The sequence below is a fragment of the Micropterus dolomieu genome, linkage group LG01 (genome assembly GCF_021292245.1).
Source record: "Micropterus dolomieu isolate WLL.071019.BEF.003 ecotype Adirondacks linkage group LG01, ASM2129224v1, whole genome shotgun sequence".
NCBI lineage: Eukaryota > Metazoa > Chordata > Actinopteri > Centrarchiformes > Centrarchidae > Micropterus > Micropterus dolomieu.
In genome coordinates this window covers 52,249,450-52,267,755 of record NC_060150.1, presented here as the reverse complement: position 1 = coordinate 52,267,755, position 18,306 = coordinate 52,249,450, and the positions used below count along the sequence as shown (strand labels likewise).

Sequence of the window (18,306 nt, the reverse complement as noted above, 5' to 3'; positions counted from 1 at the left end):
ACTATGACGCTAAGGGGCTCCCCAGTACGGGACTATAGGCCCCCTAGAGGCTGAGGCAACATCATACGACGTGTTGGAAAAACAGACAGACTGATGATTTAGATACTTTTAGAGTCCGGATATTAAATGTAGACGTTGTCCAAAAGGTTGGGGCTAAAGGGCGAGTCAAGGTGTCACCAGAATCCCCGTTGATCCTCTGGAGAGCAGGACTATCCAAGGTCGAGTAAATCTGGCCAGTAGTTGTTGAGTAGTTGATGGATGGTGATGACGCTTATGTCCTCAGGAAGTAGAGGCTGACCGCTTCATAAAGGAATAGCTGTGTGATAGACAGCAGCTGTCAAACCATCCTCCGCCTCACAGTGTGAATGTGAGAGTGATGTCATCACTGTGGGACAGCAGGAGGCAGCGAGATAATTAAAAAGTGTAATCTCCCCCCGTGTCCGCAGTGAGCCAGCCAGGACCGTACGGCCCAGATGGTCAGCCAATGGGAGGCTTCGTTATGGACGGACAGACACACATGGGAATCAGACCACCTGGTAAACACACACACACACACACACACACACAGTATGTTGTTGTGGATGCAGTTCTTAATGGGTATATAAACATAAACATATTTAACTACTTAAGGGGCAAAAGATGTGAAGTTTGTCCTGAGGAAAGGTCATGTTGTCATGTGATTAAGAACAGGTTTATCCTTTTAGGACAACTTGTACTCAGTTTTTCAGACAAATTTTTTTCTAGTTTTTCAAATAATAGTGACTGGTAAAATGCAGTTGGTTACTAGTAAATATTCAAATGTGCAATTAGTTATTACTAAAACATAGTTTCTAGTTACCAATAAATAAGTACTAGTAGCTTTAAATAGTGACTGGTAAGTTTTTAGGAATAAATGTTCAAACGTTTTGCCATGCTAGATCATAGTGTGCGAGCACCTGACCTCATTACCTTCCCCAGAGCCACACCACTGAACACCATGTGGTGCTTTTTGATTTGAACTCCATCTTCTTCATTGTTTTCTGATCATTTCTGTCAAAATGCAATAAAATAAAAGGACAACAATATACGCTGATTATGACCGTGGTTGCCGATAACATGTTTAGGCCCGTATTCCCAAGATGATGACCTATTGTCTCATCATCTGGAGATCATGTCGTCAGGATATAGAACAGCACTCTGGAGACTTATTATTATTATTATTATTATTATTATTATTATTATAATAGCTGATTGTTGCTCTTGAGACATGATTACCTTGAAATCCAGTGGTGGAAAAGGTATTCAGATCCTTTTTTTTTCAAGCAAAACTATCAATCCCACACACTGTGAATAAGGATTTTCAACAAATTTTACTTTTACTTACTAAAGTAAAAGTACTCATAGTGCAGTAAATTGTTCCCTGTCAGTGTTTCTCTGTATTAATATGGCTGTTGCATTTTACTGCTGTAGACGGATTGAGCTCATTTTAACTCTTTTATATCCTGTTGGGTAGTTTAATCTGGAGCAATGCATCATGGTCTATAAGATTATCATGTGTTTGTAGCGTTGCTCTCTTCTAAGAGGGATTTAAAGAGTTTATTTAGCTGAAGAAAGGGGATGATTTACCCATAAGGGAACACTTTGTCCTGCAATTTATCTAAAGCTATCAAACAAAGTAGTGGAGTAAAGTCCAATATTTGCCTCTGAGATCAGGTGCAATAGAAGTTGTACTCGAGGACTGTACTTGAGAACACTTAGTTCCATTCCATTCCTGATGCATTAATGTGACTTAATGATACAGGTAATTCATGATTTAATTGTGTGTTCGTCCTGCAGCTCCTATGGGTGGTGTTGGGATGGGTGTGGAGGGACAGTGGCACTACATGTAGCACCACCAACACCCCCCCCTGCCGCTAGAGGACCCGCTCAGTGTCCCAGGAAACCACCGTGAGTAACACAAGTTAGCGGTTTGTTCTGTATCTGATGTCTGTCTCTTCACAACAGTACAGTGGATGTGAACGTAGTTTGTGGTGCGTTCAGAGGATCTCTTTCCCCCGTTAGATGTGAACGGGTTTGGAGCTTCTTCCATAGAAACAGTTCTTTAGAGCTTTGTGTGAAAATGTGTTTTTTCCTAAAAACACAAAACCATTTTTTCCCCCATTTTACTCTCTCCATTGACTGTGACATTGCTGATTTTCATTTTAGATAAGTGTCCATAAATTTAGAAAGCAAAACAATACCTTGCCCTATAAGCATCAAATTTAGGCGTTTTCTTTACTATCAAAAGCAATCCAGGTAATAGGTGCCTGTCTCAGTGGTAACAGCGTAGACAGGAAGTGCTGGCAGCAAATGCAAGGTGAATTTTCACCAAAATGTAAAGACATGTAAATTAAAAACAGCGGGGCTCAGGGTGTGGTCTGACTCACTGTCTCCATAGCATCATTTTTAGGGATGCACAATAATTATCGGTCAATATTGGGCATATTTTCATTAACGGAATTATATCGGGAAATTAAATTCTGGCCGGTAATTTAGCCAATAAGAATGAAACAATGCTTTAACGTTTAAAGTAGCTGCTGTTGTCGCACTCATAGTATCATTTCTGTGGATAGAGCCACTTACTGAGAGATATAGTTTGTTTTGGTTTGTTTAATACTTTGAGATGTATTATTTGACATCTTATGTCAGTCCATTTGATTTAGTTTGAATTTTTATGGTTTATGGTCTTTATGTTCTATGAAAGCCATACTTTATTTTTTTATATTAACGGGACAAAACATCAATTTTCGACTGCCAATAAGCGTTTTGATGGCGTTATTGCAGAGCACACAACAACACACAAGTAGTCACAACAGTGCATGATACTCGACGTAGAAGTATAAATTGGCCTTTAGTGGAAGAGCGCTGTAAAAAGATATCACGTAGAAAACATCTCTCTTATCAACGACTCCTCCCAGCTCCTCCTCGCTAATCAAAGCCATTTCCATCTGATTTAGAGGTCAATTAATCCCCTGAGATCCTCTCCATATTCTGTCTAACGAACTGATCATTAGCGAGAGACGCAGAACGCTCTCATCTTTTTTATTTGATTACACGGAGTCCAATTACTCCTTAAGCAGTTTTCATTATTAGGCTGGAGTGAGGGGGGAACAGGGGAGATTAAGAGGATGTTAATGTGTAGAGGAGTTAGAGGTGGGGGTGGGGGGGGGGGTGAGGAGGGGTTTCCCTAAACTGTGGTCAGTCAGACGGGAACATCACTCAGACCAAAGACAATTAAAGAGTCTTCAGAAGGAGCGTTAGTCTTTCTTCCCTCTGCCGTCACTGAGCGTATGGCTCTTGGGAAACAATACACCTGTCAGCTGGGATCGATGCAGCCATGCATGCAGCGTGCACACACACGTGCATGAGCAAATGACCACTCCACTGCCATTTGGCCTCTTTTTCCCATTTGCTTATTCTTGAAAATGATTCTAAACTGGATCTAACTGGACTTAAATTCCAATCATTGACCCTCAAACAGGGTCAAGCCAACATTTTAAAACGGTAAACGTTGGCTTTTTAAAATTTTATTTCAGTAGATTCGCCACGGTTAGCTGATTTATAACTTGCCCCACAAAAAAGAGGAGTAGTTTACAGAAGCTTCGTGGCACAAATTTGTATTTTGAATAAACTACGTAAGCTTATCAGGGCCTGAACTAGCTTGATAGGGGACAGTTAGAGAGGTGGATCTGAGAGTCGTTCCTTCCTTGTTTCAGTCATTTTTTTAAAGATATTTTTTTGGCTGTTTGCCTTTCTTTGGGATAGGATAGTCAGTCCCTCCAGGATTTCGTGGTCCTTTTATGTGATTGTTGCAGCCTGAAATTCCTGATTTTGTGGCAGTTTTTTTTGTAGGTAATTGTGAGATGTTGGTATCACACATGTCTGCTGCATCTTCTAAACAAGGAAGTGAGTTTGCTGAAATATGATGTTTTGGGGGAAACGGCGATGAGGTCATTTGCAGAAAAGTTGCAGCGATTGGTCAAAGTTGAAAGTCGCGCTGAATTCAGGTTTAATTTTTAAGAATTTGTATTAATAATTGTGATTGCAACATTGTGTAATCCTGGAGGGACTGGATAGAGAAACAGGAAATAAAGGAAATAGAGGGGACGACGTGCAGTGAAGGTCCACAGGCTCAGTAACTCTTTATTGGATGAAATGATGTCCAATCCTGAGACTAAAATGCCAGGGCAGCATTAATGGGATAGTACAGAGAAAACAGAAGGTGCTCAGAGAGATTAGTAGCACTAGTTTTAGCGGTGGTTAGCTTGCCAGCTCAAGCAGAGCACCAGGGTGACCATATTTCGGTTTTACAAATAAAGAGGACAGGCAGAAGGCAGACCGACAGGAGGGTGCAGGGGGTGAAGGTTGTTCAAGTAATTGGTGGCACGGTGGCAATGTTAAACAAATAAAAAAATAGTTTAGCTTTACCTGAGAAACTCTCACCTTTAGCTGCAATTAAACATGTGTTTTGTGGAGCTTATGTTGGTATGTTTATTTGACACTGACATGTACGTACCAGCTTTCCAGGTCATGATCCAGATTTCCCGTCAGTCAGGTGTTGCTGTGGTGCTGAGAGTAAAGATTGAGATGCAGACCCTGAACATTTTGGGCGATTTAGAAATCCCAGCCGGACGCATTTGTTAGGTCCCAACATGTCTGGGGGGGAAAAGAGGTTCACCAACTAGCTACTACCTTTTTGCGTCAGACCCATCATCATCATTCTTTTAAGTCTTCTTCTTGTTGACGTGTCACCTTCTGTTTTCTCTGCAGGACTCAGCAGGTCTGCAGACCTCCTTTGCAGGCGTGGAGCAGGACCCCACGCCTCCTCACCCATCCTTCCCTCAGCCCCACCCCTCCGGGCATCTACCTGGCCTGATGAGGAAAACACCCGACCGCCACCGGAGACGCTTTGTGACTTAAAAATCAGCTGAAGCACAAAAACAAAAGAGAGTGTGGGGACAGCTGAAGATCCTGCAGGGAACAATTACCAGCTGTGCGTCCTGGCTCGTCACACTCGAGGATTTTTCTGAATCAGGACACAAACGTCGATGTGGCGTTTCTGGATTTGATCGTCAGCAGCCCAGAATGTCGTCCAACAGATTTGAACCTTTTTGTTCCTCTCTGGACTACAACTATGGAAGCCTCAAGTGGACATTCTGGCACCAGCAGCGCATCCTTCCCCTCCTCTCCAGCAGTTCAACACATGGAGCTGATGTCTGTATTCTATTGTAAGGCATTTTTTTCAAAATGTCTACAAACCATTTTTTCAAGAGACTGACGCTCTGAAAAATGGGCGGCAGAGGTCACGTGACCGGGCGCTGTTTACTGTGGACTCTCAGAGGGTGAGAGACAAGTTGTTGCAAGCGCTCTGCTGCTGCCTTTTGAATAATATACTGGACTTATACTGTTTCACTTTTCACACCGTGTGTGTTCGGCTTTTTTCACAGACTTCTTTCTTCCCCCTGAGCCCCACAAACCTTTTTGAGTTTAAAATAAAAAACGTGAAGCAAATCTGATCTTCGGTTTGGAGAAAGTCTTTTATTATTGACACCTGGAGGTTTTGGCTCTTTGTGTTAAGATTTGCAGACACTGAACTGCAGTCAAACTCTTCAGAAGGTAGTACTTGAGGTCATGTTACAGGTTCATAAACCTCACCTATGAATTCCCATTTTGGGAAACTTTCCACCACATATCAGGGGAAAATGTTTTTACTTTTTTGCTTGACTACATTTATTTGACAGCCGGAGTTAGTGGTTCCTTTGGAGATTTAAGATTTTACATTTAAAATACGAGATGAGCTCATATAATATATCCAATATCATCTTATTTTACAGGTTACTTTACTTCCTGGAAATGTTAATGTAAATTCCCAAATTATGGTATAGAACTTTTAATTATTACAACATCTCCATGTAATAGTTATGTTATAACAAACCCTAAAACCATATATAAGGGACATGGAGAAGGTTTATTGCCTGTACTGTTGGTAAACGCTTGCTCATTATAGTATGTTTGTTTAAGAATGGTCTTAATATGCAAACATGCTGTTCAACATATACAAAGTTTAAGTCACTGCATCTACTCCTTACTCCTTTTCTACTTCTTTTGTCATCTATTTGAAGGTTTGCGACTTACTACTAAAGGAAAAAGCCCTCGCGGAGATCTTTGAATTCTGTTCAAGAATTATTCTCCATGGTTGACTTAAAATTTTTCAACTTATTAAATACTTAACGTATCTTCCTTTTCCACATATCACAGTGGTTAATAAACTGTTTCACTCCTCCTCTTTCATTCAAACACAAAAACAACAAGCTGTCGTCCTTCCTTTAATTAAGCTTATAACTGTTATTTCAAACAATAAAAATCACCTTGCTTGTCCATAACAATAAAACAGTAATAATAATCAAGTATTATGGCTCCAACACCAACACAATTAACTGAAGCCAAGATACAGTAATTATACTCAGATGCAAACATTTGCTTTAATCTTTGAGTTCATGTCTAGTTCATGATTGTGTATGAAGTTGTATCTTTGCAGTTTGCAGTACATGTTTTACAAGGTCTAATATGGGTCAGAGGTTACCACACTCCCTAAGCGCTACTCCAAGACGACAGCAGGACGGACACGTGCACACATTTTGAAGGCGTTGCACGGTCCTACATCTCAGGCAGCACTAACTTCAGCTTTTACCCGGTCAATTTCTAAAAACTCAAATACACAAACACTTTCTCCATGCCTTACCTAATGTACCAAAGTGAAAAGTCCTCAAGCTTTACCCATCATTCTGTCTGTCTTTTCTTTATCCTCTTCTATTCTTTTCATTCTAATCTGAAAAACCAAACCTCTACTCTTCCTCACATTACTTCAGTACTTTGGATACTTCAGTATTTTTTGCTGCTCATACTCGTTTCCTTTTGTTAAATTTGACTTCTTATTGAGTGTATTTTTCCACGGTGGTGTTGCTACCTTTCAATTAAAGCATTTCCTCCATGGTCAGAGAGGGGTGGAAAAACTAACTTTTTAAATTCGAAGAATATCAGTGCTGTTTATTTTGCAGTCTGCAAATAAATCTGAACTATGACATATTTTTTTCAGCCTCTTAGCCACCATTTCATCTATTTTCCATTCCTGAATGCCAACTCGACTCAACTCGGATCAAATCAAGACGCTGGAGGAGCTGAACTGAGAGGAAAACTAAAAATTGCAGCTTTAATTTCATGTGTAATATTCGAGAGTCACTCTGGTTTTTAAAGAGGAAAGACTGCAACACATCCGCTCGGCCTTTTCTGGCACTCGACCGCGCTGAGCCCAGTTTGGTTTAAATAAATCTCACAGCAAAGTCGTCTCTTTGCACAGTGCACATGCAGACCTGGGAGATGTTTTCCAGCCTTCAGAGCAGCACACTCTGACACAGTCTGGAATCTGAGGTGATTTACGTAAATCGTCTCCAAACTCTTAAATGGAGAGATTAGTTCCCCCTCACGCTCCAGTTGGCCCCCTCAATGGATGTGCTCTCCCAGTCCGCCGGGAGTTTCCTAGATACACCTCATTTCAAAGCTGGAGGCCCCAAAAAAGATCATTTGTCTTCCTCTTAAAATCAATTAGTAATTGGAAGTAGGGAGACGAGGATATTCTGACTCTGTGTTTTGTTTGTTTGTTAGAACTGTTTTTTTATCCTTGTGACATTTTTTAAACCAACTGGAGATTATTTTTTGAAGCAGAAAAACACCAGAGCTTAAAGCAAACATGCGTCCTCGGGGTGCTGCTCTTCCTCCCTCTGAGCTGACTGACAGGCGGCAGCTTCAGCTCCCATGTTTGACTGCCCTCTTTAGGGGATTGTGGAAACTGCCTTCATCTCCTGTTTTTATTTTTTTTCCCAGCTTTTTTTAATGTGTGTGATTAGCTTCAAGTCGGCGGGTGATTGAGTACCCGTCACAGAATCAAACGTGTGCTCACTTGAAAATGCAAAAAAGATTTTTTTTAAAACGCCATGTTGTGTCACAGATGAGTCTCTGAAGGCTGCGGCTGGTGCGACAACAAAATAAACAGCAAAATTATGTTTGAGGAAGATTTTTAAATGACTGTTTGGAGATTTAATTTCCCACAGATAACGCAGGCAGTTACATTACTTATCTAAAGAGACACATTTATTACGATTATTACCACTTTTTATCAAAAACACACTAAAATAGATGTGTGTGAAAAGAATGTTTCTATTGGTGTCTTTCTAGTGGGGTCAAAGGTCATGTCATTCTAACAGAAGTTAGTACAAATGACTACCGGTTTTATTAATGTCTGAAATCTAAGTGCAAACATTTGTTGTATGTAGAGTAATGTGTGCTTTCTGTGTGTAACAGTCACACAATGCAATATCTGAAAAAAAATCTACATGTTGTTTTAGCTGGTGACGCTCGAATTAAAATAACCTGTTTCACTTTTAACTGAAAGTTTAGATTCAGAGATTAGAGCGAATAATGAACTTCCTCTTCTGCTACTGATTATGATAACCTTCCTCATCCATCACAGCTACCTATGACTGATATAAAGGTAGGTCAACATGTGCACCTGGTTTCTGTTCACGGTTGTGATTATTTCTCTTTTCTGATCAACATGATAAACATTTGTTCTACAAAGTTCTTACAGAAGTACAGTACAACTTGTATTTGATTGCCTTAATTAGATTTTTCTTTCTGTTATCGTAAGTGAATAATTGGTTTGGCTTCAGTTCGGATCAGCTGTGTTAGTGTTGACAACAAAATGCAGCAGTAGAAAGAGGAAAACCAAAATTTTCTGATATTGTTGCTGGAAATCACATCAGTTTATATTCGTATTAGACCCAGCTTACATCCTACAATTGATACACAAAAAGAACAGCAGCTCACAACTGTGCTCCGTTGTTGATATGCACGTGCACTGTTGAAGCTCTGCCTCTGTGGATGTTTTAGTTTGTCCAGTTTGTTCTGTTCTGTTAGTCATTTAACTGTCATTTTGCATCTTTAAACATTTTACATCTCATTTTGGCGTTAAATGTCTCTTTTTAGTTGTTCAATGTCTATTTTTTGGACATTTCATGTCTCTTTTTAGTAGTTTGTTAAGTCTCTTTAAAGTAATTTAACGCCTCTTTGTCGTTAATTGTCTCTTTTAAGTAATTTAATCTTTCTTTTTATTTGATAAATGTCTCTTAAGTCATTTAACATCTCTTTTTAGACATTTAATGTTTATTTTTATTGATTTAGCATCTCTTATTAGTCATTTACCATGTTTTTCTTCTCTGTCTGGTCCAGGGTGCCTGTGCCTGAACCTTGTAGGTCTAACCATCCATGATAATAAAAAGCCATCTACCTTCAGGAACCAACCAACTGCCTGCCCCCCATGGCCACCCTTCTTGCCCCACCACTGAATTTTACCACCAACTTCTTGGGGAAACCCTGATGTTTCATGTTAAGTTGGTTTGTGTGATCTTGATATATAAAGGTGAGTCAGCGTTTGTATTTATCACTCTGGTATACGTGTACGTAATCCTCTGTCTGCTCTCAGCAGGAAAGAATGCAGCAGATATGATGCTGATAAATTGGTCCTGAGGGGGGGCTTGTGCCCAGGGGATGACCCTCGCAGAGGTAACAAGGTTTATCTAAACAAACCGACTCCTAATTTGGACTTGAGTAACGAAGGTTAGGCCGAGCAGAGCCAAATTCCATGGAGACATTATTCTGCCTCCTCCAGGTCTGGGCCTGTGACCTGCTGGTCCATCAATACTCGGCTTAAAAACAACAGCCGTCATGAGCTCACTCGCCTCCTCCTGAAACCATCTCTGTTCTCCGTCTACATCTGTGGGATCCAGGCGCACTGAACACAAAGGTGGATAATTTATTGCTTTTAATTAAATGCTTGCTTCAGGAGGGATTAAATGTGTGTCTCCATGTGCGGGGCAAAAGGGGAAGGTGTTCAGTGTCGGACAGAGGATCCAGAAACTCGGGGACAGGAGGATCATGGTTACCTTGACAGAGGAAGTGGAGGAGATGGGGTGGGGGAGGCACGTGGGGGGCAGGTCAGTTTACCCCAAGGGGTCTCAAGTCATCAAGACAGGAAGTCAACCCCATTTATGAAAAACAATTGTCATCTGTTCACCTGAAAATGCAGGTAATTTAAAGACCATAAGACATCCATGTTTTATTATTGGTACTATAAGGGGTTTTGTATTTCTTTACCCCTTGTAGCTAATTTCCAAATTATCATAAAACTATAACATGGTACAGTAAAGTAATAGCATTTAAAATAATAATAGTAGCATGAATAACTGTTTAAAACAATACAAAAATGTATTAAATTATATTACAAAATTTAACACTTATATATATATATATATAATAAAAACCTTTTTTACTATTTTAATAAAGGTCAAAACAACAGGTAATTAAAGCATTAAACTGCCTCACCACAAGGTCCATTTAGTAGCTGTTCTGGAGCTTTCGGTTGTATTAAGACCATGATTAGAGGAAGTTTGCCAGAAATTTAAAAAATCTACAATCCCAGGACAGCCGAGCAAACTGTGAAATCCAGAGCACCTACTACATGGACCTTGTTTAATCAAAACATACCTACAAACACAAGTGGAAAACATGATATAAAGAACCGCCTTAAGGTGTTTTTGACTTTTGAAATGTGTTTTAAGCAGTTTTGGAACAGCAAAACTTACAGACAGACGCCATCCATCTCACCAATGATCCCTTGTGTGTTTTTCTGGTTGAAGGTCTCCGGTCAGATTAATTTCTCCTGCTCAGAGGAAGCACTAATGACTCGCAGTGACATGTAATCTGTAGCGGGGGGTATTAATCAGGTAAATGAGAGCGAGAGCGTTCGCCTGCAGGTCACTCATTTACCATCACATTCACTGCAATTAGCTTAGCTCGTTAGCGAGGGGGCGGGGCCTAAACAGGCTATTTGTCAACAAACACGACACCAACATTAAGACAAACAGTGAGGCCTTCTGAGAATTAACCAACACAATGCTGGATCAGTCCTTAAAGTCCACATTCATAAAATATCAGTTTGTTTGCAAACGTCTCTGTTCCTGTGTTCCAGCTCAATGTCAAATTTAAAGGAGTATTTATGATCAAAATTCTGATTTACTCTTAAACAAATACACAAAACAGAAATTATCTAATTCCTTAAGCTCATAATCATTACCAAGCAGTTCCCGAGTGGCCCCTAAACACCACAAGCACATTTAGATTTTAATTTGTAGTAAATTAAGTAATAATATCAGTATCATAGTGTAGTAAAGTAAAAGTACTTCAAATTCCAATATATTTAATATATACATTTTTTTTATTATGCACCAGCACAAATAAAAAAGTACTTGTGCTGGCCCTTAAAATTATCAAAAAAAATTCAATTTCCCTCATTTGTAAAATTTTACAAACGAGGGAAATTGCATCAGACTAGAAGTATTAACATCAGTATCACAATGTATTAAAGTAGAGTATACTAAAGTGAAAGTACTCCACAATATAAATGTTTGGGAACATTTCAGTTTCCTAAAAATAATATTTATGTGCAGTAATAAAGTACTTGTACTGGTCCCTAAATACCACAAGCACATTTAGGTTTTATTTTGTAGTATAAGTATTACAAATAAGGATAATTGTATCAGAGTAAAAGTATCAACATCAGTATCACAGTGTAGTAAAGTGAAAGTAGTCCACAACATAATTGGAACATTTCCTAAAAATAATATTTACATGCAGGAATAAAGTACTTGTACTGGCCCCTAAATACCACATGCTTGTATTAAGAAAAGTATTGCAACTGACAGAAATTGTTTCATAGTAAAAGTATTAATATCAGTATCAAATGCTCCGTATTTGTATAGCGCCTTTCTAGTGTTTTCGACCACTACATCTGCATTCACCATTCACTCACATTCAATCACTGAGCCTAAGTGCTCAAACAGAAATTAACACTCACACACATTCATACACTGGTGGAACTGGTGGTTCAGTATCCGGGGATTGAACCTTCCGATTATTATTATTATTATTATTTTCTGCTTTATTACTTCTGACACAAAATAAATATTGATAAATATTCTCCCTGAAACAATTACTCAACAACACAACAGCTTCTTACACCAATATTAGCAGTTTTTCTTGATTAATTGAAGTTTCTTTTGTAATCACAGATACCTATCAAGAGGTCTGTGTGTGACTGTGGTCAGTGTCTAAATAAGTACAATTAATTGAAATGATTAAATTTGCAGCCTAAGGTATCAGTATCATGCCTCAGAAACCTGTTGTGTACTGGTTTAGCCCTAAAGTTGTAATGTCTGGGTTCCAGAAAGGTTCCTGAAGCATTCGCTCTTCTTTTGAAGAGAGATGCAAAAACTAAAATGTGAGAGAGTGAACTCGTGAAAGAAAAGAAACGTGCAGTGACGGCTCGGAGGAAAACTGGGACTGTTACATGAGCTGCTGCTTTATATAAACAACCACCACAGTCAGAGGAATGAAGTTTAACACACACAAGCAGCATTACGACAATCAAACACATGAGCTGCTCATAACACAAAGCTGACCTTCACCTTACGTTGTAACTTTTGTAAATTTAACTTTTCATTATTACCTATTCCAACTGATAGAAACGACAAACACAAGACAACATATGAAGTATAAATCATTGTGGAACAAATAACAGAACAAACAGGACACTTTGGAGAAAAGAGCTTACATTAAAGGTCCAGTGTAATATTTATTGACAGAAATGCAATATAATAACCATAACTGTTTTCAGTGGTGTGTAAAGACCTTACATAATGAACCATTATGTTTTTATTACCTTAGAAGGAGACATTTCTATCTACGTGGGTCCTCTTATATGGCCGTCACCATGTTGCACCGCCATGTTTCTACAATAGCCAAAATGGACAAACGGCTCTACAGAGCGCGTTTTGTCACTACGTTGACTATGTATGATGAAGAAGAAGAAGAAAAAGAAGTAATGTTAGTAGTAGTCGTATAGTTTGTTAGAAGTTAGAAGAGAAGTGAAATTTGGACAAACATATTATTTAGCACAAGAGCCGACAGAGCGTGTCGGCCACCGTAGCTTCTCTTTATGCGCTTGTAAAGGGAAGGGCGACTGAGCTGTTGGGTGCAATTTGCATCCCTCACCAATAGATGCCACTAAAACCATCACACTGAACCTTTAAATAAAAAGGGTTACCGGTTTCATCCACGAGTCCCTATCAAGTTTGACTGCTGAACCTGATTAGCACTTCTGTGTGTCTCAGAAATGTTCTTACACAAAGTGCTGTCCAGCTGCTGTCTGTGTTTAGTATGCGTACATATCGTACAATGCGTTTGTGTTTTCTATCAACCAGCGTAAGAATGGCTAACCTCACTAATGGCTGGCCGAGCGAGTTTTAACTGGAACGCCGTCAACTCGGGTGTGACGTCATTCATCCCAGCTCCGACCTCCAACTTCTGAGGTAAAAGGAACGCACCATTAATGATTAATGGAAATGAAATCCACTTTTGCTGGGGTGGTGGGGGGTCAAGAACTGTTTTTGGCTTGACAGAAAAAGTTTGAGATCCCCTGCTCGAAATACTTTTTTTTAATAATCATTTATAGATTCAATGGATGCATCCATCAAATCCATTAAATCCATTAAATCCAACCTGGATCCAACCCAAAGATGGAGGTTTCCCAGAATGTCAGCGTATTCCTTTAAAGGTGCAGTACTTCTAATTAAATATAGATAAACTGTGTTCATTTAAAACAAGCTGAAAATTACCCTTTCAATAAACAGCCCTTCATCTGTCCTAAGAGCCCAAGAAGTTAATTTCCATTAACTTTTTACTTCCCCCTGTGGCCTCACATATTCTCCCTCCCCCGCTCGTCAACCTTTACAAGTTAGTCTATAAAAGCTGTGCAGCTGGAGGATCCAGAATTGAAGAGTTTTCTGATGCGAATGAAATTTAACTTGATTGGTCTGAATGTCTTGACTCGGGGTCAAAATGAAGCCAATTACGTTTGAGGCAGAATAATGTCAGGATTTCATTGCAGCGCAGTGATCGCACGTCTGGTTCCCAACAGTCCTGTAAAGCTCGTCCATAAATCCAAACAATCCTTCGCTTTTGGAGCGGCGAGGGGATTTCTCTTGGCTCCGCAAGACTAGAGGAGAGCAGCGCTGCAAAACAGACAGTTTGGCTTTAAGTAGACTGAGCCAAATAGTGCTGTCATCCTGGGAAGAAGGACACTTTTGGACAGCTGGTTTCAAGTCAAGTTGAGATACTCTAAAATGCTGTTTGTCACCGCGGGCCGACAGCTGAGCCTGCAGCAGTTACCGTCTACAAATAAAAGCATTCCTGCAGGTGTTTGCAGATTTGGAGAGAAAACAGACTTGCTTGATAAATGCTGCATTACCCAACACAACATAAAAATATTCTGCTTACAAGATCCACTGTGTTTCGGCTCCAGGATTCTTTGGTCCTCTCCCTTTGTTTCATCAGATGTGTATCTTGTGGACTCTTTAATCTCCGGGTCTTTAGGGACCAGCTCTGGTTCTCCGTGCCCACACAATGACGGAGCCAGTTCTTGTGAAACTCAATATCTCGTCACCACAACAAGGTGATTCTCCGGCGCAAACCGTCACCTCAGGGTGAGTTACAGACTGGTCTGAGAGCTCCCTGGCCCCTCAGGACATGAGGGATCTCGTGAACAAGGGTGGCCAGAGTGCCAAAGTGCTCTTTATAGCCCTGCTACTGGCTGGGCTCTGATTGGTCGGTAAGTCCACCACTTTGGTCCAGACGGAAATATCTTGACAAACATGGGATTGGAACATGGACTGCTGTGAACAAAGATCACATCACTCCTGTTTTAGCCTCTTGCCACTGGCTCCCAGTATGTCTTGGGATAGATTTTAAAAGTTTACTGATTACTTTTAAAGCTCTTCATGGCCTCTCCTGCTAGCGGCATAATTGCAGCACTAAATTCCGGGCCCTATATATAAGCATTCTCTGTGGGGGCCCTTCCTTGAGAAGAAGCTTACTATACTGAATAATAAAAGACAACTGAACAAGGTGTCACTAGAGTCGTGTTGTCTTTGCAGAAACAAGATTTCAGGACATTTAATCTATCTTTGTCTCCCAGCCCACATTGTAAGTTAGTATTTAAAAGGCAGCTAGGCCTAAAAGCAAAATAATTAAAACTTTAGAAGGTTTAATTCATGATGTTGATAATAATTTATTTAAATATGCGTCAAGCTCAGACTCACTCCCTTCACTCTAAACTGCTGATATTAGCTTAAACCGTTCTTTAACAGCGATGAAAGAAGTTGCTTTCCTTAACTTTGCTTTCTTTCTTTTCTTTTTTAGTACCTTGATTTCCCTTTCTTTGGGACAGACATGACTGTCACTCCGCTCTATTAGACCGTTTAGAGATGAATCCTTGTGTGGGGTGGACTAAGTCATTTTGCGTCTGTTGTGAGGGGCAAGAGGGGCCTCAGAGCCTCCCCTATCTTAGAAATAAAATATTGCAAACAAAAACAAAACAGGACAGACTGTTTGCAGTCAGGACCCCGAGGCTCTGCAACAGCCCGCCTGAAGAAATCAGGTGTTGTTAAAACATACTTTTATTGGAGTCCTTCCAGATTTTCGTGATTTTCTTTCCACTCTCTTTTAAGTCCTTCAAATGTTTTTTCTTGTTTGTATGTATTTTTTTGTGAAGCACTTTGTAAGTGCGCTGTAAGGAAAAAAAAGATTGTTATTATCATGAAATAAGGTGGTGATGGTGTAGTGGATAAGAGACATTCCTTTTGGCATGGGAGACTGGGGTTTGATTCCTATTGCGAGACACTGAACCCCTTGTTGATCCAGAGACGGGTGACTTCCAACATATAAAGCAATTGTAAGTCGCTTTGGCGCTAAAAGTATGTAACTGAATGAAATGTTGCCTACAGACGTTCATGGTCTCCAGAGGATGAATCCTAATGAGTTTGGTGTTCTCCTAACTTTTCCCCTTGCCATCATCAGGCCAGAATTTTAATGTGTTCAACACTTTGGTTTATGAACAAATATCTACAAAACACAAGACATTTCTATCAGCTGTTCAATAAATGAATCAGTCTTAATCATTTTCTTATCCTTAATTATTATTATTCATTAATCATTATTAGTCAGTTTATTAATTGTCCTTACTCACTTTTTAATCTTTTTACCTAGATGTGCCTTGTCTTTACCTATAAGTGCTGGACTGTAGAAACAGGCTCACTGTGGTTAAGATCCCTGAGTGGAAGCATAGACTGCAGACACTGAGACCATGCACGCCTTGTTCAACTGTTATCTACTGTAGATTTATGACTGCAGGAGAGGCTGCAGGTGTTCAAAATCTGTCGTGACAAGTGCATGCTTTGGCCTACTGCTGTTATAACTACATGAGGAACTGCTGATGTGTTAGTCTGCTGATATTAAGACTGCATGTTTAATTACCAATTAAGACGACATGCTTAATTACTGATTAAGGGGTTGATTGTCAACTTCCAACCTCTGATGCTTATAGCCTGTGTGAACTTTGAGTGAACTTGCTGAAGGAATTTTTGCTTAACTTTACACGACAGAGAGAGGATGAATAGAAGACGTCAAAAAGATGATGAGCAGAAAGCTGATAACAGCCAGCATAACATCGAGTTTGCTGGAAGAAACCAAGCATTAATGAAAGATACAGCACTACATATGTTATTCTTGTATTAATTTTTAAGAAATATAATTGTGTGTCAGATAATGCATACATAACTTTAAAACAAAACGGTGAGACTGGAGTTGAAATGTAATGGTGAATTTCTTATCCAGTAGTGTAAAAATATAGAAAGTCGACACAGCCTCGTCTGTACTTTGTGTTTAGTGCAGATGTCAGCATGCTAACAGGCTGTCTACAGTCTCAATGATCCGCTAGCATCATAGATGGTGCTACAAAGAGACCTGGGGAGGCTAAGCCTGACCAAAATGCTCATGAACGTTACAGGTTATTTTGGTGAGAGAGAGAATGATTAAGAGAGACAGAAGCCTTATTGATCAGCTATAATGACCAGTACTAGCAGCTCTCTGACAGATTTTCCTGACCTTGAAGTTCATGACATAGATCATAAGATACAGCTGAAAGCTCCGGAAAAAGCTATTGAATATATGTTACAGTGGGACTGCTTTTTAAAACATTAGTTTTTAAGGTAAAGAATGAACTGTGGAAAGGTGGACGCCACCTCTAACAATCTCTGTGCTTTATGTAGAGTTAAGTCCAAACGCTGCAACATCGACTGACTGAAAATATTTGGTCTAATATAATTAAAATCTTAAGGATTATAACTCACATGAGTCGTGTTGGAGGGCAGTAAAAAACAACCTGTTTTGTAGTTTAGGTATGAGGAACGTGTTCTCTGCTAATGGGGCCCTTCCATCCTTCAGTTCTGACCTAATATCCCATCAGAGGGACCAAGTGGACCTCTGCTGTGACCTTAGACCATGAGTGAACCCTCAACTTAAGGCTGTATGTTGAAGAAGTGCTGCTTTTCCTTTTCAGCCCCTCAGAAAGTCTGTGCATGCCTTTGAGTCCACCCTGCTACCCCCTTTGTACTTCTCAAAAACAAAAAGCTGGGACACCATCTGACATAGATTACAATGGGCCAGTCAGTGGCAATAAATGCAGCATTAAGTCCAGCTAAACACATGCACGCTGCACGCTGAAGCGGGCACTTTGTGGGCGACGTCTTGGACGGCTTTCAAATGGATGTGACGGAGCCACTTATCGCAGAGTTTATAGGCCGGTAATGAAACAGTAACCGGAGTCGTTTGCACGCATTAAAGTGGGTGTTGAAGTGGAAATCTGAAGGGAGGCTCGTGGAACATTAGACTTGAAGTGCGGCGAGCTGTAAACTGTGTACTCTGGACTCCTCGCCGCTCTGGCTAAAGAGCACGTCGATGGGGAATTCTTTTCAAGCTTGTGATAGAGGAAATGTTGCCCATCGCCGGCTGTGGACCGGCTGTGGACCGGCTGTGGACCGGCTGTGGCTCAAAGGGGAGACACTGGATGACGTCATGTCTGCCTCGCAAAGTCAGACCCAGTTTCACTTTTCTCTGCTTCATATGTGCTAAAAATACTTTCCCTCCCAGCCCTTGACTTTTTGTAACTGAGCCCCATCCACACTGTTTTGAATTAGACATCCTGTTCTGTCCATGTCTTTGAACTGGTGTCTTTTTTTAATAACTCTATATAAGAAAAACTATACCAGAAAGCAGATATGT

The 18,306-nt window shown here is 40.1% G+C and overlaps 1 protein-coding gene and 1 long non-coding RNA gene across 2 annotated transcripts in view; one reads left to right on the top strand and one right to left on the bottom strand.

Moving 5' to 3' along the window:
* The window catches only part of meis1a (Meis homeobox 1 a), a 61,288-nt gene extending 55,754 nt beyond the window's left edge, over window positions 1-5,534 (top strand). The window contains exons 13-15 of the mRNA XM_046046790.1: window positions 447-536; window positions 1,816-1,926; window positions 4,789-5,534. Of these exons, the coding sequence (XP_045902746.1) occupies window positions 447-536; window positions 1,816-1,868 (143 nt within the window). The 3' untranslated portion in view covers window positions 1,869-1,926; window positions 4,789-5,534. The remainder of the gene's footprint in view (window positions 1-446; window positions 537-1,815; window positions 1,927-4,788) is intronic.
* Window positions 5,535-9,503: 3,969 nt separating this feature from the next.
* LOC123969560 lies at window positions 9,504-10,866 on the bottom strand. Its single transcript, XR_006824759.1, has 3 exons — window positions 10,716-10,866; window positions 10,017-10,147; window positions 9,504-9,865 (listed from the first exon to the last, which is right to left on the bottom strand). It is a non-coding gene; the product is annotated as an uncharacterized LOC123969560 (long non-coding RNA).
* Between the last annotated feature and the right edge of the window lie 7,440 nt (window positions 10,867-18,306).